The sequence below is a fragment of the Mustelus asterias genome, chromosome 21 (genome assembly GCF_964213995.1).
Source record: "Mustelus asterias chromosome 21, sMusAst1.hap1.1, whole genome shotgun sequence".
Lineage (NCBI taxonomy): Eukaryota > Metazoa > Chordata > Chondrichthyes > Carcharhiniformes > Triakidae > Mustelus > Mustelus asterias.
Genome location: NC_135821.1, coordinates 32326423 through 32354251, shown reverse-complemented (window position 1 = coordinate 32354251; position 27829 = coordinate 32326423). Strand labels below are relative to the sequence as shown.

At 46.1% G+C, this 27829-nt stretch overlaps 1 protein-coding gene across 1 annotated transcript in view; it reads right to left on the bottom strand.

Annotated features, from left to right (window-relative positions):
* col9a2 (procollagen, type IX, alpha 2) overlaps positions 1-27829 on the bottom strand; it is a 203448-nt gene that overhangs the window by 122118 nt on the left and 53501 nt on the right. Inside the window, exons 9-18 of the mRNA XM_078237704.1 lie at positions 25930-25983; positions 24693-24740; positions 22108-22164; positions 21830-21883; positions 12492-12545; positions 11302-11355; positions 10836-10889; positions 7368-7421; positions 2342-2395; positions 448-501 (exon numbers count right to left, since the gene is read on the bottom strand). Coding sequence (XP_078093830.1) covers positions 448-501; positions 2342-2395; positions 7368-7421; positions 10836-10889; positions 11302-11355; positions 12492-12545; positions 21830-21883; positions 22108-22164; positions 24693-24740; positions 25930-25983 — 537 coding nt within the window. The remainder of the gene's footprint in view (positions 1-447; positions 502-2341; positions 2396-7367; positions 7422-10835; positions 10890-11301; positions 11356-12491; positions 12546-21829; positions 21884-22107; positions 22165-24692; positions 24741-25929; positions 25984-27829) is intronic.

The window sequence follows — 27829 nt, the reverse complement described above, 5'->3', positions numbered from 1 at the left end:
ATTTGTGGGACCTTGCTCTGTCTATACTGTTTCCTACATTATAACAATGACTGCACCTCAAAAGTATTTCACTGGTTGTAAGGTGCTTTGGGATGACCTGAGGGTGTGAAAGATACTATATAAATGCAAGCTCTTTCTTTCTTGAACCGCTGTGCACAGAGATTTACTGGAGTTAATACCAAGATATATCCATTCATTAAAAGCTGAGATTTGAAGCAGGGACTGTCCGGTCCGTAAGAGTAACATTGTCCCCGACGCGGTCCTCGGCATTTCACCATCCAGGGGTCCAAACCATCACATGCATGCGTGTGCATATGCTTGTGCATGTGGGATACCAGTGGGCCGTTGCTTTAAGCAGACCTCCCAAGCTTCAGCATTATGGTCCTAAACTCCAGTGAGGAATGAAACTATCCCCAAGCTAAGTCTAAACTTTTTACCATTAAATACCTTCATACCAGGAACCCCAGGGGTGCCATCCTTGCCATCGATGCCTGGTAATCCCTGTAATAAAACACAGAGGACAGAGTAAGCAGAGGGAACCAGTGCATGGAGAATGAGTGCATTAGTGTGAAGTTTATAAGCAGGAACACATCCAGTGAGGAAGTCATATTACAGTCATCTAGAGCTTCAGGAAGGATATACTCGCCTTGGAGGGAGTGCAGCATAGATTCACCAGAATGATATGTGTTATAATTATATAAAAACACCAATCACTTATAAGGAATAGGGTAAACACATTGTGGGTTCATTTATTATTTCTAAGTATGAGAACAGATATACATGTATACATAAGATATACATAGAGATATATATAAACTATGAAGACACCAGCAGCAAAGCTGTGTGTGTGCGCTCTGCTTAAAGGCAAAAGTGAAACTAGCACTGAAATCAATGACACACTTCCGTTCGAGTGATGCCATGCTGTAATACTGTTCAGGCATAGCACAACAATACCAAGACTAAAGGATTAAATGATAGGGAGAGGTTACATAGATTAGACTTGTATTCAGCTGTATATTGGTTAGCTAGCTTCATAATGATTACTGAAAGGTTAGAATGTTCAAAAACTGACTGGTTTACTTTATACAACTGAACTATATACAGCTATTCACGATGAGGTGTTACACTGCTGAGGCCATGAACATTCTCCCCTCCTCTCCTAATCATGTGTTCTCTGACATCATCATTATGCGGCATAGTGGTTAGCACTGCTGCCTCAGAGCACCAGGAACCCGGGTTCATTTTCAGCCTCAGGCCACTGTCTGTGTGGAGTTTCCACGTTCTCCCCGTGTCTGTGTGGGTTTCCTCCAGGTGTTCCGGTTTCCTCCCACAGTCTAAAGATGTGCGGATTAGGTTGATTGGCCATACTAAATTGCCTTTAGTGTCAAGGGGACTAACAGGATAAATATATGGAGTTACGGGGATAGGGCCGAGGTTGATTGTTGTTGGTGCAGACTCGATGGTCCGAATGGCCTCCTTCTGCACTGTAGCGATTCAATGCAAGGTGCTATTTACACATTCCCACACATTGACCCTTAACAAATAATATTAATACTGCATATTCCTTCTTATATAGATCTTACTGTGGTGCTTAAGATAAAAGGATTTGACAGGGTGGAGAACTAGTGTTGTCTGAAGTCTAAAACAAGGGGTATAACTTAAAATTAGAGCTGTCCAGGTAGGATGCCAGAATGCACATCGTACAAAAGGTCAGGGAAATCAGAAATTCTCTCCTGTAAAAAGCCGCTGAGAATGAATGTCAGTTGAAAATTTCAAAATTAAGGTTGATCGATTATTAGGCGAGGATATTATTGAATCAAAGCTGCAACTAGAGTTGAGATGCAGATCATCCATGATCTAATTGAATAATGGAACATGGTTGAGGGGCTGAATGTTCTCCCATGTACCCCATGTTCTCCCTCTTATGCTGAGGTATAGATTTCATAGTTCCCAGTGGTCCTGTGCTACCTGACCCAAGTAGCCTTTCTCCATGAAAGTCAAACATTCTACCATGGAAGTCCTCGGTGCTCAGCCGATTCAGTCCTCTGTCCAACATCCACACAGCTGGACTAGCCAATGCCAGCCATCAGGAACAGGAACATCGACCCAGCCTCCCTGAGCAAAGATTGCAACTGACTGCCCCTTGGTTGGAATCAGCTACCTGTATATAGACCAGAGGCAAAATCCCAGCACAAACCCTGTGCTGTACTATTCAACAGCAATTCAACCTCAAATAGCAAAGGAACCTGGGCCGCATCTAGAAATAATTCACTGACTGGCGGCGGCACCCAGTTGCAGCTGTAAGCCAATTGTTGTTGTTAATACATAGAAAATGACTCACGTTTTGTCCCTTGAGTCCAGTGAGACCTTGCCGCCCCCTTTGTCCCCGCACTCCCTGCAAAGAGACATTTCAGACAGAAATCAGGAAATGGGTAAACAATTGGACAACATTTCCACCTGAATACATTTCACAAACAGAAAAAGGATGCGTGACACACAAACCATAGCAGAGGAACAATGGCAGCAGCGAAACTGGCCTTATTGTGTATCTTGCTATCAAGGTGAATGTAAAGGAATTCGGCACTCCCACGGTGGATCTACATTCGACAGCACAGGTCTGTGAGCCAGGCTATCAAGCTGTCTGCACGAAGAACTCATGTCCACATTCCCTTCAAACAGACACTCTGCTTGGATTGTGACGTTTAGCTTGCAGAGGGAAATTACACTGCAACCAACACATTTTAATGACATGCAATACTCAACCAATCCCTTCAAGTCAATTGGGATGTTTATATATTGGAGGTAGTACAGCTAAGCGCAGGGTGAGTCTGAAGTTCCAGAGGCCAGTTACTCACACCAGAATACCAAATCTCTGATCTGCTCTTATAGTCACAGTATTTATATGGCTGATTTGCGGAAGCTTCTGGCTAATGGTGCCACCCAGGCTGTTGATATTGGGGAATTCTGTGATGGTAATAATCAAAAAAGAAAGTGTTGGAAAAGCTCAGCAGATGTGGCAGCATCTGCAGAGAGCGAAACAAAGTTAACATTTTGAGTTCAATATCATTCTTTTTTGGAACAATGGTAGTGTTATTGAATGTCAAGAGGGGGCTGGTGGTATCTCTATGGATATGGTCATTGTCTGGCACTTGTATGGTGTGAATGTTACTTGCCAATTGGTCCAGATTCTGATACATTTGGACACGGACAGCTTCAGTATCTGAGGAGTTGTGAATGATACTGAACCTTGTAGCGAACGTTCCCACTTTTGAACTTAAGATGGAAGGAAGGTCATTGATGTAGCAGCAGAAGATGGTTGGCCCTGGGATACTATGCTGAGGAACTCCTGAAGTGATGTCCCGGGAATGAGAATTGATTTCCAACCACCACAACCCATCTTCCTTTGTGCCAGGTATGACTCCAACCAGCAGTTGGATTTCCCCGATTCCAGTTTTGTTAGGACCCCTGATGCCACATTCAGCCAAATGCTGCCTTGAGGTCAAGGGCAGTCACTCTCACCTCGCCCCTGGAGTTCAGCTCTTTTGTCCATGCTTGGATGAAGGCTGTAATGAGGCCAGGAGCCCAGTGATCCTGGATTTGGAACCCAAATTGAGCAGATTATTGCATTTGATAGCACTGTTGATAACCCTTCCATCAATTTAGTAATGATCGAGTAGACTGACGGGGCTGAAGCTGTTCTGTTTTTTCTGTTCAGGACATACCGGGGTAATTTTAGACATAGCCAGATAGATGCCAGTGTTGTAGCTATACTGGAAGAGCTTGGCTAGGGGCACAACTAGTTCAGGAGTACAGGTCTTCAGTGCTATTGCTGGAATATTGTCAGGATCCATAGACTTTGCAGTCTCCAGTGCCTTCAGCTGTTTCTCAATATCATGTGGAGTGAATCGAATTGGCTGAAGACTGACATCTATGATGCTGGGGACCTCTGGAGGAGGCCGAGATGGATCATCCACTCAGCACTTCTGGCTGAAGATTGTTGAAAATGCCAGCAGGGCTGAGTGGATTGTGGGATCACTAAACTCTGTCAATTGCATGCTTCTTCCGCTGTTTTGATATGCAGTGGTCCTGTGTTGTAGCTTCACCAGGTTGACACCTAATTTTTAGGTATGTCTCACGTTGCTCCTGGCATGACCTCCTGCATTGTTCATTGAACCAGGGTTGATCCCCTGGTTTGATGGTAATGACAGAGTGGGGGATATGCCAGGCCATCAGATTATGGTTGAGTGCGATTCTGCTACTACTGATGCCCACAGCACCTCATGGATGTCCAGTTTTAAGTTGTTCGAACTGTTTGAAGTCTATCACATTTAGTATGGTGGTGGTGCCACACAACACAATGGAGGCTATCCTCAATGTGAAAATGGGTCTTTGTTTCCACAGGGACTGTGCAGAGGTCACTTTTACCAATACTGTCATGGACAGAAGTATCTGCAACAGGTAGATTGGTGAGTAAAGTAGGTTTTTCCCTCCTCTAGGTTCCCTCAGTATTTGTCACAGATCCAGTCTGGTAGATATGTCTTTCAGGAATTGGTCAGTAGTGGGATGGATACTGAAGTCCCCACCCAGAGTACTTCTGCGCCATTGCTACACTCAATGCTTCTTTCAAGTGGTGTTCAAAATGGAGGAGTGCTGATTCATCAGTTGAGGGAAGCCAGTCGATAAGCAGCAAGAGGTTTCCTTACCCATGTTTGACCTGATGCCATGAGACTTCATGGGGTCTGGAGTCAATGTTGAGGACACACAGAGCAACTTCCTCCTGACTGTAAACCACTGTTTCCTCATCTCCGCTGGGTCTGTCCTGCCTGTGGGACAGGACACACCCAAAAATGGTGATAGAGGGTTCTGGGACATCGTCAGTAAAGTATAATTTGTTGAGGGTGACTGGTTGAGTTCAAAGGCATCTAGGGATGAGCAATAAATTGTTGGCCCAGCCAGTGAAGCCCACATCCTGTGAAATAAATTCTAAAAAGTTATCAGGCTGTTACTTGACTAGTCCGTGAGACACTCTCCCAATTTGGACACGAGACTCCAGATGTCAGCGAGGAGGGCTTTGCAGGGTCGACAGGGCTGGAAATGACTTTGCCATGGTCGGAGCCTGGCTAATGCTGGGTGGTCTGTCAAACTTTATTCTTCTTCAAATTTTCTGTAGCAGTTTGATACAACTGAGTGATTCGCTGGGCCATTTTAGAGGGCACATCAGTGTCACCCACATTGCTGTGGGTCTAGAGTCACATGTAGACCAGACCGGGTAAGGACGGTAGATTTCCTTCCCCCAAGGGCATCTCTGCACCAGTTACATTTTTCTGACAGTGCAGTAATTTTCATGATCATCGTTATTAATGCTAGCTTTTGATTCCAGATTTAATTCACTGATTGTAACCTATCCCACTGCCATATTGGGATTTAAACTCATGGGCTGAATTTTCTCTTCACTGGGGAGGGTGAAGGAGAGGTGGGGGATTAGCAGGCAGGTGGAGTATGTACTCAGTGGGGTAATGCCATGACAGCTGCAGTCAGCACCACCCACCCACCTGTCCCTGCTGCAATTTTCTCCATGCCAAGCTGAGGTCACACCAAGTGTAGAAGGACTGTGGTGGCAGGGACGGGGGAGGTGGTGTGCTGCTGGAGAGGGTGGATACCTCCTTCGCAGGCCCTCAGGACGCAGCAGAAACTTCCCCATCCCACAGTCTTCCATCCCAACCCCGCATTTCCCCTCCCACCACAGTCTGACCACCTATGTCCCACACCCCGCCTTGCCCTCTCTCTGCCAGCCGGGCTCGGCTAGTGTCCCACCACTCACCTTGGTTTGTGGCTCCAATAATAATCTTAATTGGGAACTGGATGCACTCCCAGCAGGTTCACCCCTGGTATTTATGCTGGGGGATGGGGGAGACAGGCCACCACCCCATGTCTCCAGCCAATGAGTCTAGGCCTCTAGATTACTCGTCCAGTAACATAAGCACAATGTGACTATTGGACAAATGGAATGGGCACGTTGAACTGGGACTTTACCCCAAATTGTAACTTTCCTGTGAAATCATACTGCACCACCCCAAGCCCCTTCCCAACTTAACCCCTCTGCATCCTCCTCCTGAACCCAAGCCTTTTTTGAGCTGCGTTTGGGCATTGTGACCTGTGACGATGCTGGATTGTGTCATCACTACACAATAGATGTTCCATTAATTCGTGTTATATTACAACAGTGACAATGGGTGGGATTCTCCCAAAAAAGTCTAAGTGTTGAATTTGCGTAAAAACTGGAGTAAATCCTGCTGGTTTTTTCAGTGGGAGTTTCAAAATGAATCTCCCGCACTCTCTGCACTGCAGACTGCACTAGCGTGAATCTCGGTGGAATGCTGGGGACAGGGCCTATCCCCAGCAGACAGGGCCTGTCCCCGCTGGGGAGGCCGGCATCATAGCGCTAAGCGGGCCATTGTGCATGCGCTGATCTGTCAGAGCGGAGACCGGCACATGCGCAGTGACCCCTGTCTGCCAGCCTTCCGATTGCTGGCCAGCGCGTTCCCTGCCCTCCCCACCCTATAGTCCTGACACCCCCAGCAGGCTGACCCCCCCCACCCCGATGGCCAGTCCGATCGCTGGTCTCCCAACCTCCCCCACCAATCCTGACTGCAGAGTGACAGCGGGACCCCCAACCCCCATCAATTGTGCCCCAATGAAGAATGCCGGAGGAGGGGAGGCCAGCGGGCCCGGAGGTTTCAGGCCCAGGCTCGCTGATGCTTTTATTGAAATTATATTAAAATTCTCATTAACATAAACGATGCAGCTCCGTGACATTTCCAGCATGGAGTTGACGGTGCCGGAAATCTGGCACTGGGAGTTGCGCAAAGGCCCGGGTGCCCAGTGCGGTGCCTGCAAAACGGCCCTCGTTAGAGTCTCCCGGCCCACTGTGCTAAAAAAGCAGTCATGATGTGGAGATGCCGGCGTTGGACTGGGGTGAACACAGTAACAGTTTTAACAACACCAGGTTAAAGTCCAACAGGTTTATTTGGTAGCAAATACCATTAGCTTTCGGAGCGCTGCTCCTTCGTCATCGATATGCGCGATCTCCTTGGAGATCCTCTCCACTTGGAGCCGAAGGAGCAGCGCTCCGAAAGCTAATGGCATTTGCTACCAAATAAACCTGTTGGACTTTAACCTGGTGTTGTTAAAACTGTTACTAAAAAAGCAGCACAGTGGGATGGGAGAATCGCCCCCAATGATTTTGAAACACTTCAGCAGTTGCCAAAGCTCCTTCGGGACATCATGAGATTGTGGTAGGTGCTGTTTCTTTCCATCAGTAACACTGGGGCACGGTGAGGTTAAGGTACAAGTTTGAAATCACTCACCCTCTCTCCTTTGTCACCAAAATCTCCAAGGGGTCCCTCAGGACCTTGTTTACCCTGGAAGCAGAGAGTAAGAAATCAACCAGATTGTAAAGATGAAATAAAGTTAAACACGACAATAATTCATGACCTGGGGGGTACGGGGGTGGGGGGGGGTCTGATGGAGGATGTGGGGAGAGAGTGAAGGATGATTCACAGCAGCTTCACTCAGTACATTCATCAACATCCTTTCATGAACATATTACTGACACCGATGGCTCTTTTAAGCTCTATTGATTGGAGTGTGATGTCAGAATGTCATCATCAATCAGACACAGGCTGTAACAATGGCATCAATGGTCTTTTAAGAAATTGTACACTGGACCCAGAGATGTGGGGCAGGGTTTTACCACCCTCGCTCATCTCAAAACTGTAAAATCCTGCCCGAGGTCAATGGATCTTTCCGTGGTCCGCACCCTCCCGCTCCGATTCCCGCGGCAGGGCAGTAAAATTCCAGCCGTGGTTTCTTCCATCTCTCAGCAGCTCTCAATCCCTTCATCTCCTGTGTAAGCCCAACAGAGGAGTGTATTCGATGGTGCCGATGCATGTCAGGGAGCAGCGATACAATGCGGAGTTTGTTCCAGCGTTGGTAATCGATGCTCCCTTTCGAGGAGGACTGCCATGTCTCCCCATTGATAGAGGAGGACTGCCATGTCTCCCCATTGATAGAGGAGGACTGCCATGTCTCCCCATTGATAGAAAGCTAGAAGGTGCTCCTACTCCTTGTTACAGAAGCAGCAACTCAGAGCGAGAGCAAAACTCTGGCATCTGGAAATCGCTCTCTGAAAGTCAAAGTCCCGTCTCGATCCACCAATTGATGGGCAGGGCAAGGCGGTAAGATAGTGAGGGGCAAAAAATCAGGTTTGTGGCCGATTCCTCGCCTATCGCAATCTTACTGGCTCCCAGATATTCAGCACAACCAGCCTCACACCCGGGAAGTGCTCAAGGCTGATTATAATATTTAAATACATTTAAATGTTGATTTAAATATTATTAGTGAGCTCGGGATGCAATAATCCAGACTCACTAGCCTTAGCCGCCTCGCCGGTAAAGGCCCTCACTGGCAAGGATCACGTCTGATCCCCACCAGTGGGGACCTGTCGTGATGTCCTCGTCGGTCGGATTGGAGGCCATTGAGGCCCCCTGGGAGGTCAGGGGCGGGGTGGGGTGCAGTGCCTCTTCAGCAGTGCCAGCCTGGCACACTGGCAGTGCCCACCAGGCACTGGGCAGTGCCAAGTGGGAGGGGCCGAAGGAAAGGCGGGCAGGGGGAAGCTGCCCACTTTGCAACTGGGAGTGGAGGGTAGGCGGGAGAACTAGACACACGCTGCACACTCTGCAACCAGTGATTGACTGGGGTGGAGGGGGGGTGGGGGTGGAGGGGTGCAATCATCCAGGGGTGGATAGAGGGTGGGGAGGTGGGCACGGGGGGGGGGGGGCAAGGTAACTGACAGATCTCTCTGTCCTGTTGTACAAAACAGAGAAATTTGTTCAAGCATGCTTGCGCCCTCAACTGAGAGTTGCCGGCTTTCTGGTGAGGTTAGGCCCCACCCCTACCCGACTTGTGGGAAACAGATTTACCATTATTTTTTTCACAGAGTAGCATAAGATCGGACTTGTGACCTCGCCGAAAAAACGGATGCAAAACTCTCCCGTTTTCAGGCTCATTTGGCACTGAGAATTCTTTTGTTAAGATCACCCCCGTGGTCTCCTCCCAAATCAGTTTTAATGCAGTCAACTGAGAGTGGGGAGGGAAAAGACTAATATAACCCAGAGCTAAACAAACACTTTGTAGAATTAAAATAATTTCACTTCCTTTGCCAATTTACACAGTATTGCTAATTAAGTTACTGCCTTGTCCAAAATGTTTGTGGATTTTGGTCCAGAATTGAGTTGTTAAACACAGAGGGAGGAGATTAAATTGTGCAGCACTATCGAGTGTAGAGATGGGCTAGATTATATAGTAGTGTCAATAGGTCAATATAAAGTCAACGGCATGAAATCATTGGGAATAGAATGAGTGAATGGATTGTCACAATGACACACAAGCTTATCATTGAGAGTAAAACAGAAAATGCTGCAAAGACTCAGCAGGTCTGGCAGCATCTGAGGAGAGAGAAATTGAACTAGCTTCGAGTCCAATGTGACTCTTCTTCAGAACTAGCGTCTGTTGGGATGAACAATTTCTGAAGAAGAGCCATATTGGACTTGAACTGCTAACCCTGCTTCTCTCCCCACAGAGGCTGCCAGAACTGCTGGCTATTTCCAGCACTTTCTTTACAGCACCTGCAGTATTTTGGAGGCTGTAGCTCTGTTCAGAGATTTCACACTCCCAGGCACTCTCCTGTACAACTGGAGATCCATCAACTGACTTTACCAGTGTTGTGACACCCAGAGTTACACTCTCATACCTCACCCCAATAATCACTATCAATGAGATACCAAACTATCAAAGGGATAGTTTATACTGTATAAGGGTTTTACCTTATATTTACTGGATTCTTTAACATAATTAATCATCCTGTAATTTTACTTCACTTCTCTTTCTAGACTCCTACTCGGTAACTGCCCCACAGCAGCATGGCTGCAGGCAGGAGCTCACTGTGCAGAGGGCAGTTGGATCACAGCACTGGCACAGCCTGCAGGGCAGTTCCTAGAGTGACCTTGAGACAAGACAAGATCCACAGAAAATGGCAGCAAGATTGCCAAACTCCAGGCTGTGAACAAGCACCTAGTTCAACCAAAATAAAGCATTGGATGCAAATACTAGCAAATCCTCTGTGGCATTGATCCTGACAGGCCAGCGACACAGAGTTTAAGGACAGGAATGGTTGAACATGCGACACCAAACCTTTCATTCTGGTGAGAGGGCATTTCAGGTGCTTTAATTGGACATTACAACTTGTGGTTTCGAAGGCATACAGAAAGTTAAACACAACGGCAGTGTGGATTCTCTGTATCACTAAGGCAACTGGGTGCTATTGTTGTAAATCTTTCTGGGTCAGTTAAAGACTAATCGTGCTTAGGCAGGTTATTGGCTTCAAAGTCATAGGTCAGAGTGGGTGGTTTTTAAGTCTGACTCTGGAGACTATTGTTTCGTCAAACACAACACAGGAATCTGGACTTGCCATAGGTAAGTGTGTGCAGCTGGCTGGTTCAAAGCTGCCCTGTCGACCTTGTGCATGGCATTAGAAATTGACATCCTTTTGTCCCAAATGTGCTTTTGTAAAAGTCAATGTACATTTTAAATAGTAGAAAAAGTGAGACAATATCAAACAAATGAATGAAGCAGTGTGTTTCCTTGTGAAGGATTGGGGTGCTGCAGTTCCACACTCACTGCTGTTGTTGGTGCAACTTCTCATTGTTGCTTCCAATGGTTGGGAGCCAAAAACAGCTCATTTCGAGAGAGAGAGAAACGTTCACACATTCACTCACCTGCAGACCCATCCGACCAGGTGGACCAACCACGCCCTTATAACCACGAGGACCCTGCGTGGAAACAGAAACCACGGAATGAGCTACTTTCAGATCAAAGATGGCATCTAAATAGAACATGCTCTGAGAGCTGACAATTTCTGCCCTGAGACATCTGACCCTGTCCCATACTAACACATTGTCAATACGAGAATCTGTCCCCTTAGTTCAGCCTTGGCCAAGAGCCTCTCCAGTGCTGGATCCACTGGCTCACCAATGGTCTGCAACCTCTATCTGTGCTCCAAGAGCAGCCATGACTTCTAAGCTATGGAAGGTACAAAGTGCTAACACCTTGCATAATTCCTTTGCATCTGATTGAGAAATAGCAGCATCAGGCAGAGAGTTTCTTGGGCTGAAAGGAAATCCACCATTCACATCCCACACTTCAAACCATATACTCAAGAGGTATATTTCAAAAATTGCTTACTCTTTCGCCTTTTGCTCCCATCATTCCGGGGTATCCGCGAAGACCCTGAGGGCCCTGTACATTAATAAAGGGAAATAAATGAATTCTGAAGCAAAGCAAATTGAGCTTAAACATCATAGGCTGTGCAGCATGCCTTTTATACTCAGCCTGGACTCTCGGCTCCTGAAATCCTGAGAGCCTGTTCCTCTGCTGAAAGTGCAATGGAGTAAAACTCCCGTTCACCCTCGCTCCAAGCTCCAAATTCAGTCCCAGATCCCAGGGACAGGGTCACAAGCACAGCCTGGGATGGATGGCTATCCGGCATTCACTTGCTCACCCTCTGTCTGGCCCAACCTGACTTGACCTGACAGCATCAGGCTGACCTATCCAAGATTCAAGCTAGACTCAGCAAGCCAAGGAAAATAAAGGGAGCCCTTTAGTCCCATGGCAAGGGAATGGCCCCTTTTAGGATTGATGCCTTGGTTTTGGAAATATTTTGAGTTTTTTAGAAGACCTTGAAGGGCCAATTCTAAACTCTCAGCTGGCTTGAGTTCTCGGGGGGGTCTTTTGCAAGATTAAAGAGCAGTATTTCTGGGGTAATTAGGCACTGCACTCCCCTTAACCCACCCCACCCCCCTCTGCCCACCCCAACAAACATGCCCTGCTATCTTGTAATTCTACCATGACCAGAAACGTATCCAGCTCCTGGTGAAGAATTAACCATGGTGGCATTAGTAGATTCTGCCAGCAGTGTGTTCCGTATGGAAAGCTCTATGAAGGAGAACGAGAGCTCTTTGAATTTCTCTGAACTCTAATCTTGTTGGTCACTTGCTCAAAGAGGCTGCTTAAATACGCATCATCCCTTTCAAACAACCCATTATACAGGGGAGGGGGGGGGGGGGGGGGTTGTCTCTGCATCTCCAACATCCAGTTATATGCAAGCCTGGACCTTACTCCCATGATCCACCCACCCTCTGAACATGCACAAGCTTTGACCCTACTACACTGCACTGGTAAACTCACAACAGTCATGCAGTTTAAGGGGCAATTCTTATGGTTCACTCCAATTAATAGCTCAGACTCAGGTCTGTTCTCCATGGTTAACCACATAAGAGGCCAGCCTCAGGCCTTACTCTGTACTACTATCCTAGTAGCCATACATATAGTCTTTGGAAGCTCCCCACAGTAAGGACTAGACAGGAATACATTACTGGTTGGCCTGGGATGCCTTGTTCTCCGGAGATGCCAACTTCACCTTTAACGCCCTAGACAGGAAGAGATAACAAAACATTAATTTTGTTATTGATAAACATTTTCACAATGCACAACATAATGTTCAGTCGGTCATGTGATTTCCTGCCTAAAAACCACTCAATAATCACATGTCAGGTTGTTTGGGCCAATAGTGATTGGTTTACACTGGGAAGCATGACAGTGAAGACTTTCCTAATTGATATTCTGAGAAAAATAAATCACTCTGCAAAATGTTTTTGACATAAATAATTCCTCCTGAAGTTTAGAGTCATAGATTTTTACAGCATGGAAACAGGCCCTTTGGCTCAACTTGTCCATGCCACCCCTTTTTTTAACCGCTAAGCTCGTTCCAATTGCCCACATATGGCCCATATCCCTCTATACCCATCGTGCCCATGTAACTGACTAAACGCTTTTTAAAAGACAAAATTGTACCCGCCTCTACTACTACCACCTCTGGCAGCTTGTTCCAGACACTCACCAACCTGTGTGAAAAAATTGCCCCTCTGGACACTTTTGTATCTCTCCCCTCTCACCTTAAACCTATGCCCTCGAGTTTTAGACTCCCCTACCTTTGGGAAAAGATATTGACTATCTACCTTGTCTATGCCCCTCATTATTTTATAGACCTCTATAATATCACCCCTAAGTCTCCTATCTTCCAGGGAAAAAAGCCCCAGTCTATCCAGCCTTTCCTTATAACTCAAACCATCAAGTCCCGGTAGCATCCTAGTAAATCTTTTCTGCACTCTTTCTAGTTTAGTAATATTCTTTCTATAATAGGGTGACCAGAACTGTACACAGTATTCCAAGTGTGCCTCGCACAACTTCAACAAGATGTCCCAACTCCTGTATTCAATGCTCTGACCAATGAAACCAAGCATGCTGAATGCCTTCCTCACCACTCTGTCCACCTGTGATTCCACTTTCAAGGAGCTATGAACCTGTACCCCTCGATCTCTTTGTTCTATAACTCTCCCCAACGCTCTACCTTTAACTGAGTAAGTCCTGCGCTGGTTCGATCTACCAAAATGCATCACCTCACATTTATCTAAATTAGACTCCATCTGCCATTTGTCAGCCCACTGGCCCAATTGATCAAGATCCTGTTGCAATCCTAGATAACCTTTTTCACTGTCCATTATACCACCAATCTTGGTGTCATCTCTTTGTGTAGAGTTAAAGGCCCTTCATGTACCATAAGCAGACTGCACACAGCATGATCTAATATCTCACTGCATACATTATCAGCAGCAGATTCAATCCATGGAGGCTGTTATAGGATACATAGAGGAGATACACACAGGAAACTACTATGTCATTTTATAATGTTTAGTGACAAACATAACACTTGTGTGTTTTATAATTAACACTATTATACCACATCCACAAACATTCACACCCTCCATCATCAACGAACAGTAGCAGCCATGTGTACCATCTACAAGATGCACTGTGGGAATTCACCAAGTCTCCTGAGACAGCACCTTCTAAAGCTGTGACCTCTACCATCTAGAAGGACAAGAGCAGCAGATACCTGGTAACACCACCATGTGAATGTTCCCCTCCAAGTCACTCACCATCATGACTTGGAAATATATCACCGTTCCTTCACTGTCGCTGAGTCAAAATCCTGGAACACTCTCACTCACAGCACTGTGGGTACAGCATGGACTTCAGAGGTTCAAGAAGGCAGCTCACCATGCATGGGGTTAGGGGATAGGGTGGGGGGTGGACCTGGGTGAGATGCTCTGTTGGAGAGTCGGTGCAGACCTGATGGGCCAAATGGCCACATTCTGCTCTGTGGGGATTCTATGATTGGTATAAGGCACCGAAGTAACACATGGTGTTACATAATATAGAGTGTTATACCCAGCAGCACATCATTTGTTACTTTATATATTATGCCCAGTCGTGAAAGGTGCGTTATTTTATAATGTAGATTGTTATATCCAATAAGACATGGTCTGTTATTATCCAATGTATGCATTGGTGTTACAGCCAGTCACACACAGTGTTATTTTACAACATATCCAATGCTATATCCAGTAACACACAATGGGCCCAATTTTACTATTGCGTCGCACCCATTTTTGGGCGAAAGCGTGGTAAAGTTGGGCGTGAGGCTATTAACACGATCCACGCCTGCACAGATGCCCACTTTACCGAGGCCCAAAGATGGCCGCGATCCGATTCGAGCCCGAAATGGGTGCAACGGCGATTTAAGTGCATTTGCTGCATTTAAATTGAATTAATGAACTGCCCGCCCAAATTTATCAGCATTTCCCCCTTTACCATCGCGTTCGCGCATCCAGATTCGTCGCGAAACAGACATGCTCGGCAAAAGGTCTGTTTTGGGCGCTCCAGCTTCTGAAGAGGTAAGTTCAGAGCTTCCAATGGCTATCTGACTCAGATAGGTGGTGGTGGTGGTGGTCGGGGGGGGTCGTTGTCTGGTGCGGGGAGAGGCCCGAACTTTCTCTGGGCGGGGAGTGGGGGTGGGGGAGGCCCAATCATTCTCTGGGGGGGCGGGGGTGAGTGGTGGGGTGGGGTGGGGGGTGGTTAATTCTATCCCATCACATTTCTAATTCTGGTCATTCCTGTTATAAATGCTACCTAGATTATATTTTGCTTGCCATGAATGTTTTTTACCCCTCCACCAGCAAGTTCAGAAGGAGTAGAAATTATCTTATTACCATTTCCCAAATTATCTTCTAAACTTGGAAATGCAGCTCTTAGAATTTACTGCAAGTTGGCTGTTGCTAAACACAATTGCAAAGGTTGTTGAATCAAGCAACGGTTATTTGTATATGTTTCATTACACAACTTCAATAAAGGCCTGGATGTGTGCCTGGGTGGATTTTGCAAGTACAGGCAGCAGAGGGAAGGGATTCCACAGCTATAATAGCACACGTGCACTTAATTAGTGAAACTGTCAAAGGGCTCAGCTGTGAGTATGTGAAATATACTGGGAGGGAGGCCAGACGGATCTCTGGTTGGGGCGGGGGGGAGGCAGGGGGGTCCGCTGCCACTCTGCGGGTGATCGGTGGTGGGGAAAGGGGGCAGAGGGTCGCAATCGGTATGGGTAGTGGGGGGGGTGGGTGGATAAGGGGGAAAGTTACGTTGTAGGGGTGGGGGAGATGTCTATGGGGACCATCACTCCGCTTTATCCGTTTTTTGCGGCTCGGGAGCAATGTGACAGGGGCACGATTTTCAATTTTTTTTCTAACTGCGGATGCGCTGTTCAAAGCTCCGATCGTTTCAGGCATGCTAAGCCCCGCCCACGGCGTGATTCAGATCCGCGATTTTTTTTTCAGGCTAAGTACATATGGGGCGCCTAGGAACAGATTTCCAAGTCGGATCTGAATTGCGCCCAGATTCAGCACTTAGAATGAAAATGGTCAAATTGGCCCCATGTGTTATAATAGTGTTACAGCCAGTGACACAGTGTGTTCTTATAGAATATATACAGAGTTATAGCCAGTAACATACTGTGTGTTACTAATTAATACATATAGATGCGTCACAACAAGTAACACATGTTATTGTATAATATATAGTTATATCCAGTAACACATGGTGTGATCTTATAGAACATATACAATATGTTACATCCAGTAACAGATGTTTTGTGCTTAAAGAATATATAGTCTTGCACCAAGTAACATATGGTGTGTTATTATAAAATATAAACAGTGTTATACCCAAGAACAAACACTGTATAATAACATCTTATAACCAGGTGTTATTATATAATGCATACAGGGTGTTATGCTCAGTATGAACAGTGTTATGATATAATGTACAATATTATGCCCAGTAATACAGTGTGTTATTGAATAACAAATACAATGTTATAACCATTAACAGTGTTATTAGACGATAAATAGTGCTAAACCAGTGTTATACCTTGCAACATACAATAAAATCTAGTGTGGTATCCAGTATTGCGCAGCCAGTGATTATATAATATACATTAGAGTGTCATACACAGTAACACACAACGATATAAAATGTGGTATTACTGATAAAAGAGACAACGTGGTGCATTTTAGGTGCCCCCACCGGGTGTGTTTACAGTGAGTGGGGCTGGTACAATCGGTCGGTTGGCAGCCCACCACCTACTCACCATCACTGACACAGACCCCAGAATACACAGTGTGCGGGTACCAAAATCACAGTCCATCTGCCATGATTAAGTGAATAATTCAAGACCAATTTGGCTTGTAGTCAAGTCTACTGACCTGAATAATACCCTGCCCATGCCATGATACAGTGGCATAGGAGGTTGGGCAGGAGTGGGCAGGCCGGTTTTTACATGAGGAAAGACAGGAGGGAAGGTGGGGGCATCCTATGGGGGAGGGTAGCCTGAGTGCATTGTGGGCATCCCACCCTGCAAGATGTCATCTCACCTTCTTTTCATCTGCCAGAACCAGGCCACCCCCTCTCCACTCTACAATGCTGCAACTTGGATATCCTAGGGCAGCCATGGTCCTATTTGGGACTCTTCCTGCAGTCAGGGCAGCAATCACTACTGAACTCTGGCAATGCCAGCTCTGACGGAGCTGCCAATCAGATTGTCAGGCAGCTCCCTAGGGTGGAAGTTCCACTTTTAAATAAAACTGCATGTCCACAGCTTACAGCTGACTTCCCTTCCAAAGGGACGAACTGTCATCCCACCACCACCCGCACCCCCCCCCCCCCCCCCCCCCACACACACCCCCACCCCACAGTCTCTCTCTCTCCCTCCCTCTCTGTCTGTCTGTCTCTGTCTGACTCTCTCTATTTCACTTTCGGTTTTGAATCTGACAATGTGGTCCACCCCATTTCCTTGGTTAGTGTTTACCCTGTTTCTTTCTCTCTCCTTATGTGTCTCATTAGTAAAAGGGGAAAGACTATTGGACCCATGATTCACTCTGCTCCGTGATGTCCACTGTCCTCGTTACCAGCTCACACTTCCAGGAAGTTGGGGGACAAAAACATATGATCAGAGGGTAAGAAAAAGAATTCAATTCACTGCGTTCAGTATGTGATGCCCCACTCCAGCAATATCTGGACCAGTCTTTCTCTGACATAAACTCAAACTCTTTTATATAATCTGTTAGTCTCACTCACTGTGTCTCACTTTCACTGAACACACATTTTCTCTACTGTAGCAATAAGTGCTGCTGCTGATGTAACAGCCAAACACTAAGACACTGGTACCAAATTCCCCTTTACTCCATTGTTATCGGGCTATTAGCTCAGTTACAGTAGAACATAGAACATAGAACATAGAACATTACAGCGCAGAACAGGCCCTTCGGCCCACGATGTTGCACCGACCAGTTAAAAAAAAACTGTGACCCTCCAACCTAAACCAATTTCTTTTCGTCCATGAACCTATCTACGGATCTCTTAAACGCCCCCAAACTAGGCGCATTTACTACTGATGCTGGCAGGGCATTCCAATCCCTCACCACCCTCTGGGTAAAGAACCTACCCCTGACATCGGTTCTATAACTACCCCCCCTCAATTTAAAGCCATGCCCCCTCGTGCTGGATTTCTCCATCAGAGGAAAAAGGCTATCACTATCCACCCTATCTAAACCTCTAATCATCTTGTATGTTTCAATAAGATCCCCTCTTAGCCGCCGCCTTTCCAGCGAAAACAATCCCAAATCCCTCAGCCTCTCCTCATAGGATCTCCCCTCCATACCAGGCAACATCCTGGTAAACCTCCTCTGCACCCTCTCCAAAGCCTCCACATCCTTCCTGTAATGTGGGGACCAGAACTGCACACAGTACTCCAAGTGCGGCCGCACCAGAGTTGTGTACAGTTGCAACATAACGCTACGACTCCTAAATTCAATCCCCCTACCAATAAACGCCAAGACACCATATGCCTTCTTAACAACCTTATCTACTTGATTCCCAACTTTCAGGGATCTATGCACACATACACCTAGATCCCTCTGCTCCTCCACACTATTCAAAGTCCTCCCGTTAGCCCTATACTCAACACATCTGTTATTCCTACCAAAGTGAATTACCTCACACTTCTCCGCATTAAACTCCATCCGCCACCTCTCGGCCCAACTTTGCAACCTGTCTAAGTCTTCCTGCAAACTACGACACCCTTCCTCACTGTCTACCACACCACCGACTTTGGTGTCATCAGCAAATTTGCTAATCCACCCAACTATACCCTCATCCAGATCATTAATAAATATTACAAACAGCAGTGGCCCCAAAACAGATCCCTGAGGTACACCACTTGTAACCGCACTCCATGATGAATATTTACTATCAACCACCACCCTCTGTTTCCTATCCGCTAGCCAATTCCTGATCCAATTTCCTAGATCACCCCCAATCCCATACATCTGCATTTTCTGCAGAAGCCTACCATGGTGAACCTTATCAAACGCCTTACTAAAATCCATATATACCACGTCCACTGCCTTGCCCCCATCCACCTCCTTGGTCACTTTCTCAAAAAACTCAATAAGGTTAGTAAGGCACGACCTACCTGCCACAAAACCATGCTGACTATCACCTATCAATTCATTACTCTCCAAATAACTATAAATCCTATCCCTTATAATTTTTTCCAACATCTTGCCGACAACAGAAGTGAGACTCACCGGTCTATAATTCCCGGGGAAGTCTCTGTTCCCCTTCTTAAACAATGGGACAACATTCGCTAACCTCCAATCTTCTGGTACTATACCAGAGGCCAACGACGACCTGAAGATCAGAGCCAGAGGCTCTGCAATCACTTCTCTTGCCTCCCAGAGAATCCTTGGATAAATCCCATCCGGACCAGGGGATTTATCTATTTTCAGACCCTCCAGAATATCCTGCACATCCTCCTTATCAACTGTAATACTGTCTATTCTACTCCCTTGCAACCCAGTGTCCTCCTCAGCTATATTCATGTCCCCTTGCGTGAACACCGAAGAGAAATATTGGTTCAATGCTTCACCAATCTCCTCCGGTTCCACACATAACTTCCCTCTGCCATCTATAACTGGCCCTAAACTTGCCCTAACCAACCTTCTGTTCTTGACATACCTATAGAACGCCTTAGGATTCTCTTTAACCCTATCCGCCAAAGTCTTCTCATGTCCCCTTTTAGCCCTTCTAAGCTCGCTCTTCAACTCCCTCTTAGCCAATCTAAAGCTTTCTAGTGCACTACCCGAGTGCTCACGTCTCATCCGAACATAAGCCTCCTTTTTCTTTTTAACCAACAAAGAAACTTTTTTGGTGCACCACGGTTCCCTAGCCCTACCAATTCCTCCTTGCCTGACAGGGACATACCTATCACAGACTCGCAGTAGCTGCTCCTTGAAAAAACTCCACATGTCGGACGTTCCCAGTCCCTGTAATCTCCTAGTCCAACCTATGTTTCCTAATTCTCTCCTAATAGCCTCATAATTACCCTTCCCCCAGCTAAAACCACTGGCCCGAGGTTCATGCCTATCCCTTTCCATCACTAAGGTGAACGTAACCGAATTGTGGTCACTATCACCAAAATGCACACCAACTTCCAAGTCTAGCACCTGGTCTGGCTCATTTCCCAGCACCAGATCCAATATAGCCTCACCTCTAGTTGGCCTGTCTACATACTGAGTCAAAAAACCTTCCTGCACGCTTTGAACAAAAACTGACCCCTCTAACGAGCTAGAGCTATAACAATTCCAGTCAATATTAGTCAAGTTAAAATCCCCCATAACAATTGCCCTATTACTTTCACTCCTAAGCAGGATTGACTCCGCAATCCTTTCCTCAACCTCTCTAGAACTTTTAGGAGGTCTATAAAAGACTCCCAACAGGGTGACCTCTCCTCTCCTATTTCTAATCTCCGCCCATACTACCTCAACAGATAAGTCCTCATCAAACCTCCTCTCTGACACTGTGATACAATCTCTGACCAATAATGCTACCCCTCCCCCTCTTCTACCTCCTTCCCTACTTCGACTAAAACATTTGAACCCCGGGACCTGCAGCATCCATTCCTGCCCCTGCTCTATCCATGTCTCTGAAATAGCCACAACATCGAAGTCCCAGGTACTGATCCACGCTGCAAGTTCACCCACTTTATTGCGAATACTCCTGGCATTGAAGTATACACATTTCAAACCCTGCTCCACCCCACCTCTGCAATGCCGTGCATTGCAGTCCCCATCCATGCATCCCTCACTTTCAGCCCCACTACTCAGGATCCCTCCCCCCCCCCGAATCAGTTTAAACCTCCCTGCATGGCCTTAGCAAATTTACCCCCCAGGATATTGGTCCCCTTCTGATTAAGGTGTAGACCATCCTTCTCATAGAGGTCACACCTTCCCCAGTACGAGCCCCAATTGCTTAAGTACCTGAACCCCTCCCTCCTGCACCATCCCCTCAGCCATGAATTCAAACCTTCCCTCTCCCTATTCCTCTCTAAACTATCCCGTGGTACAGGCAAGAGTCCAGAGATAACCACTCTGTCAGTCTTGGCCTTTAGTTTCCACCCCAACTCCATAAATCCCTGCCTAATATCCCCTTCCCCTATCCTCCCTATGTCGTGTGTCCCCACATGTACAATAACTTGTGGTTTATCTCCCTCCCCCCTAAGAGTCCTGAATACCCTGTCAGACACATCCCGGACCCCAGCCCCTGGTAGGCAACACACCAACCCTGAGTCCCTACCTTTAGTTCCGACCCTCCTATCTGTCCCCTTAATTGTGGAGTCCCCAATCACAAGGCCCAGTCTTTTACAGCCCCTAACCACCTGAGCTTTCTCACTCGGCTCACCCCCAGAGATCTGCTCTCTATGCTCAGTTGATTCCTCCTCAACTGTAGCCTCCAGCACCGAAAACCTATTATGGAGGGGAACCGCCCCAGGGGATTGTCTTCCCGATTGCTTCTTACCCCTCCTCCTGGCATTGACCCAAGCCTCATTTCTAGGAGTTACTATTTCTCTATAACTCCTATCAACTTCCACCTCCGCCTCCCGAATTATGCGGAGTTCCTCTACCTCCCCCTCCAGCTCCTTTACACGCTCCTCCAGAAGCTGCAATCTAATGCACTTCTTACAACTAAAATCTCCTGAAACACTACTGGATTTCCTCACCACATACATCCCACAGGAGATGCAGCATACTGCCTGAACTGCCATCCCTGAAGCCATTACCAGCAAGAAAAAAATAGTAGTAATCAGCATAAACTAAATATTACAACAGCAAGGAAAGGAATTGAATAAGACTATGTCAGTGTGTCATACCATCAGGAACACCACGTAGTTATATGCAAGAATGGTCTGTAACATACTCACTGGGGGTCCCTGTCTGCCGGGTTCTCCGAGATATCCCGGTTTGCCTTTATGGCCCTGTGAACGACAAGGTAGGAGTTGATCGGTTAATTATTGTTCATTTAACTTCTACTGAAACAATAACACCAACAGCATCAAGCAGGCTGAGATGATCACTTCTTCACTGTAACAACCTCCTTTTGGTATTATTTAGATTTTCACCATTTTGTTAAGCTGTGTTAAAGTACTTGCATCTTATAAAATGCAGAGCACGTTTAGTTCCATGAGTCAAAGAAACTTACTTTGAGCCCCTGAAGTCCTTGTGGGCCTTTTAGTCCCGGAGGGCATGAGGTTGGACACTGGAATATAACACAAAGATTTTAGTGGTCAACTTAATGTCGCCGTAGTCCCAGATAACCACAGACTGTGCTCTGTTTTGAGGGGGAGATTGTGGTGTGGTGATTTAACCTGAGGATCACCACACCTCAGGCGAGGGGCAAGGTTGAGAATAGTCGGTCATGAATGATTTTTAGAGCCAGTGCTTCATTCTCAGGACATGTTTCAGGACCTCTGCACTCACCCTCTTTTTGCCCAAAATGTTTGGTAAACATGGGGATGAATCCAGAGACCTCGGACTACAACCAGACTGGACTGTTTAGCAGTCCCATGCTTGCCTGAAGGGAGTGAGTGCTGTTGAGTTTTAGATTCACTGCTCCCAAGCACTTGGTTCATTCTTTATACCCAAGTCTGGTTAGTGAGAATTCTGTGGGCATCGTGGCGGGCTCCCCAACTTAAAGGCACAATGCAGAGCTCTGACCCTGCTGAGCCCAGGGCACTGAAGGCTCACTGTGTCGCCCATGGCTGTCCCAGGCTGAGATCATCTGGCACAGTAGTGACCTGAGACTGAACCTGACAGGACAGAGGGAATGGAATAAAATACCAAATGTTGTAGAATTACACAGCACATAGGCAGCCACTCGGTCCTTCATGTCTGAGCTGATTCTGAAAGAGCTACTCAATCAGTCTCACCTTTTCCATTTTTAAACATATCCCCAATTCCTATTCAACACTTGGAATTGAATTTTTTTCCATCACCCTGTCAGGTAGCGCATTCCAATCAGATCCATAGTCCAAAGACTTGTAGGTTAGATGGATTAGGTGGGGTTATGGGGATGGGGTGGGGGGAGGGGGGGGCGGGGAGGTGTTAGGTAAGATGCTCTTTCTTAAAGGCACAGTTTGGTCACACTAAATATAAACCACCCACAATCTTCAATTAGGTTCCATCCTGTAAGATGCTCTTTCGGAGAGTCGGGGCAGGCTTGATGGGCTGAATGGCCTCCTTCTGCACTGTAGGGATTCTAAGGTTCTATAGATTATTGAAGAGGAATTTGAGCTGGGAGCAACCCATTCCATCACCCTTGCAGATCACTGGAACCCGTCCCCAGTGGAAGTCCCAGGGCAAAGTGACTGACCTTTGAGAAAGGGAATGGTCAAAGGTCAGCTCCTAAAAGTAATTCACTGTTTGGTATAATGCCTTTATGCATTCCAGCTCTGGGGTGGCAGTCCAATAATGCAAAGCTACCACATCTGGAGAACAAGTTAATGAAGATTTTCACAATGCTGGGCTGATTGGCTATATCAACATTTTGATTTGATTTGATTTATTATTGTCACATGTATCAACATACAATGAAAAGTATTGTTTCTGCGCGCTATACAGACAAAGCATACCGTTCATAGAGAAGGAAAGGAGAGAGTGCAGAGTATCATGTTACAGCCATAGCTAGGGTGTAGAGAAAGATCAACTGAATGCAAGGTAGGTCCATTCAAAAATCTGACAGCAGCAGGGAAGAAGCTGTTCTTGAGTCGATTGGTACGTGACCTCAGACTTTTGTATCTTTTTCCCGACGGAGGAAAGTGGAAGAGAGAATGTCCGGGGTGCGTGGGGTCCTGAATTATGCTGGCTGCATAACATGAAAGTCACAACCCTGAATCAGACCAGCCTGTCACCATCAGTCTTTCCCCTCCACCTGAGAACTGGTCACATTTATGCATCTGCTTACTAAACCCTTTACCACTTTATTCTCCATCGAGCTATCCAATCCAATCTTGACTGTTCACATAGTGTTAGTGAGTGAGAAACTAAGTGAAATGCAGTCTCCCAACTCAGTGTTCAGAGGTTTCTCCTGACTTATATTTATTGTTGTTGACTGGTCAGTTAATGAAACAAGGCTGTTTCTCTTTACCCTGTTTCATTCCTTCATAAGTTTAAACACTTCTATTGTGTCAGCTCCAGAATCTGCAATTATCAGGAGAATTGCAAAAATCTTTCAATTCTTTCTTCAGATGTGTATCCTCTCATCGCAGGCAATATCCCAGTGAATCTGTACAGGAAGTTTATGAATTTAATCATAGAATCATAGAACGCTACAGTGCAGAAAGAGGCCATTCGGCCCATCGAGTCTGCACCGACCACAATCCCACCCAGGCCCTATCCCCATATCCCAACATATTTTATCCACTAATCCCTCTAACCTACGCATCTCAGGAAACTAAGGGGCAATTTTATCATGGCCAATCAACCTAACCCGCACATCTTTGGACTGTGGGAGGAAACCGGAGCACCCGGAGGAAACCCACGCAGACACGAGGAGAATGTGCAAACTCCACACAGACAGTGACCCGAGCCGGGAATCGAACCCAGGTCCCTGGAGCTGTGAAGCAGCAGTGCTGACCACTGTGCTACCGTGCCGTCCCAGCAACTTCTTGAGTCTGGGTTGCCTACATTTTCTCAGATCACTACACAACTGGATCATTATTGAAACTGCTTTCAATGTCTAAGCTGTGTTCAATTACACCAGTTAAACAATGAATGGGTTGTTCTTACCAGGAGGTCTGCACTCCCTTCTGCACCATGGAGGTTACCAGGAAGTCCCTGTACAAACAGAGCACAAAATAATCATCATCAATTCATTCAGAAAATTGGCCTCACATGTTGTCAGGCTGAAAGGTTGGTAGCTGTTTGAGATTAGGTGTGTAAGATTCATTAGATTCTAACCTGTAACTTACCCCCAGGTATCATTTATTCTAATATTAGGGCCAGATCAGAATCTCCAAGGTACATGATGAAATTCGACAAGGCCCCAACGTTTTTGGATTTTGGCATTTGTGTAAGAATAAGATGTTTCAGTCCAGGTGTGATTCCATTGGCCCACCAGGAAGCTTTTGTTAAAACAAACTTTATTGAATAATACAATTTAACTACAACAGAAAGATTTAGTGTATTTTTTACCTATTGAAAATGACAAGATATAATTCCTTACTGCGAGCCTATCTTTATTAGTTCCAATTTAAGCAATATCCCTCTTATAGACTTAAACTCTTCTTCAGAATCAGTTAGCAAAAACACACAGGCTTACATGGATTGCCAGTCCTCAAGCCTTTTAACACCTCTAGAGAGAGATACCTATTTTCCTGCAGGTTTTAGACTTCAAGAGAGAGAGAGAGTGAAGAACTGCTGCTCCTTGCAAAATCCAAACAAAAACTACCTGCTTGTATCTCTGTAAAATGAGCTCCTCCCATTAGCACATGATGCATTGTCAAGCAGCCTAATTAAACCCTAATCTGAAACCTCTGGGGGCAACCCAAAAAGTAACAAAACTGCATTAACTCAGATTAAAACAAACACCCCAATTACTAGGAGCAATTATCCTTCTGCTTTTTCAGCGGTGGATTGCCTGAAGCAGACAAAGCAGCATCGTTTAAACAGAGTTGACTCTTAACATCTCTTTCACAAGAAACATGACACAAATACATTTCTTGAAGGCATAGTATGGTCACACTAAATATAAACCAACCACAATCTTCAATTAGATTCCATCCTGTAACCCAGTCTGAAAGATTTATGAGTATTACTAAACCACTGAGTTTTTGAATTATATTTTAGCCTGTGGTTCAGTCCTGGTTATTCCATCTGTAACCTTTCAATAAGCTAAACACCTGAGTGTGGTCATTTTGAACATATAGTGAGTTTCAGAAAGTCTTCATGTTAGAAAACAAACTGTTCTGTTCACAGAATGAAGCATGTCTTATAAAGATATGTTTGGTAAGACAGAATGATGTACCTGTTGTCCTGGGGGTCCTGGCTGGCCCATAGGTCCAATTCGTCCTACAGCACCCTTTAAAATAAATCAGTTCATTAATAATAGCAGCACAACTAGTCCCCAACTGTCATCTCAGTAACAATAAATACACTGGTGGAGCAGAAAGTTGTAGTGGGGAATTAGTGCAGTAGTTGTGGGATGGTGCTAATAGGCAGTGCAGAGTAGGAGAGGATACCTTTCTTTTAATCGCTCATGGGATATAGGTGCACCTGGCTAGGCCAGCATTTATTGCCCATCCCTAATTGCCCTTGAGAAGGTGGTGGTGAGCTGCATTCTTGAACCGCTGCAGTCCATGTGTCCCTCCCCACAGTCCTGTTAGGGAGGGAATTCCAGCATTTTGACCCAGCGACTGGGAAGGAATGGTGATATATGTATCCTGGTCAGACCCCACCTGGAGTACTGTGGAGTACTGAGTACTGGAGTACTGTGCCCAGTTCTGGTCGCCTCATTACAGAAAGAATGTGGAAGCCATAGAACGGGTGCAGAGGAGATTTATGAGGATGTTGCCGGGATTAAGTGGCATGCCTTATGAGGATAGGTTGAGAGAGCTAGGTCTATTCTCCTTGGAGAGGCAAAGGATGAAAGGTGACCTGATAGAGGTTTTTAAGGTGTTGAGAGGTATTGATAGAGTGGATTCTCAGAGGCTTTTACCCAGGGCTGAAATGGTTGTCACGAGAGGCCACAGGTTTAGGGTGCTGGGGAGTAGGTATAGAGGAGATGTTAGGGGTAAGTTTTTCACTCAGAGGGTGGTGGGTGCGTGGAATCGGCTGCCAGTAGTGGTGGTGGAGGCGGATTCGATAGGGTCTTTTAAGAGACTTTTGGATAGGTTCATGGAGGTTAGTAAGATAGAGGGTTATAGATGAGCCTAGAAGGTAAGGAAATTGTTCGGCGCAACTTGTGGGCCGAAGGGCCTGTTTGTGCTGTAGCTTTTCTATGTTCTATTCCTAAACCAGGATGGTGAGTGGCTTGATGAGTTGCTGCAGTTCATCTTGTAGATGGTACTGCTGCCACAGTGTGTTGATGGTGAAGAGAGTGAATGTGTGTGGATGTGGTGCCAATCAAGCAGGCTGCTTTGTTCTGGGTGGTGTCAAACCTCTTGAGTGTTGTTGGAGCTACACTTATTCAGACAGGGGCAGAGTATTCCATTACTCTCCTGACTTGTAGATTTGGACAGGCTTTGGACAGGATTCAGGAGGTAAGTTACTCACTGCAGAATTCCTAGTCTCTGATCTGCTCTTGTAGCTACAATGTATATATCAATAGAGTCATCGAATTCCAACAGTTCGGCCCATCAAATCTGCACCAACTTTCCATGGCTAGTTGTTCAGTTTCTGGTAATGATACCCCCTACCCCACCCCCAGGATGTTGATAGTGGGAGATTCAGCAATGGTAATGCCATTGAGTGTAAAGGAGCGATGGTTAGTTTCTCCCTTGTTGGAGGTGGTCATTGCCTGGCATTTGTATGGTGTGAATGTTACTTGCCACTTTTCAGCCCAAGCCTGGATACTTTCCAGGTCTTGCTGCACCTGGACACGGACTGCTTCAGTGTCTGAGAAGTCACAAATGGTGCAATGATCAGTGAACATTCTCACTTCTGGCCTTATGATGGAGTAAAACACATTGATGAAGCATCTGAAATTACTGGGCCGAGGACATTATCCCGAAGAACTCCTGCCACTGAGATGATTGACCTCCCGAAACCACAACCATCTTCCTTTGAGCCAGATATGACTCCAACCAGCGAAGCGTTTTCCCCTTGATTCTCATTGACTCCAGTTTTGTTAGGGCTCTTTGATACCACACTCAGTCAAATATAGCCTTGATATCAAGGGCAGTCACTCTCACCTTGTCTGTGAAGTT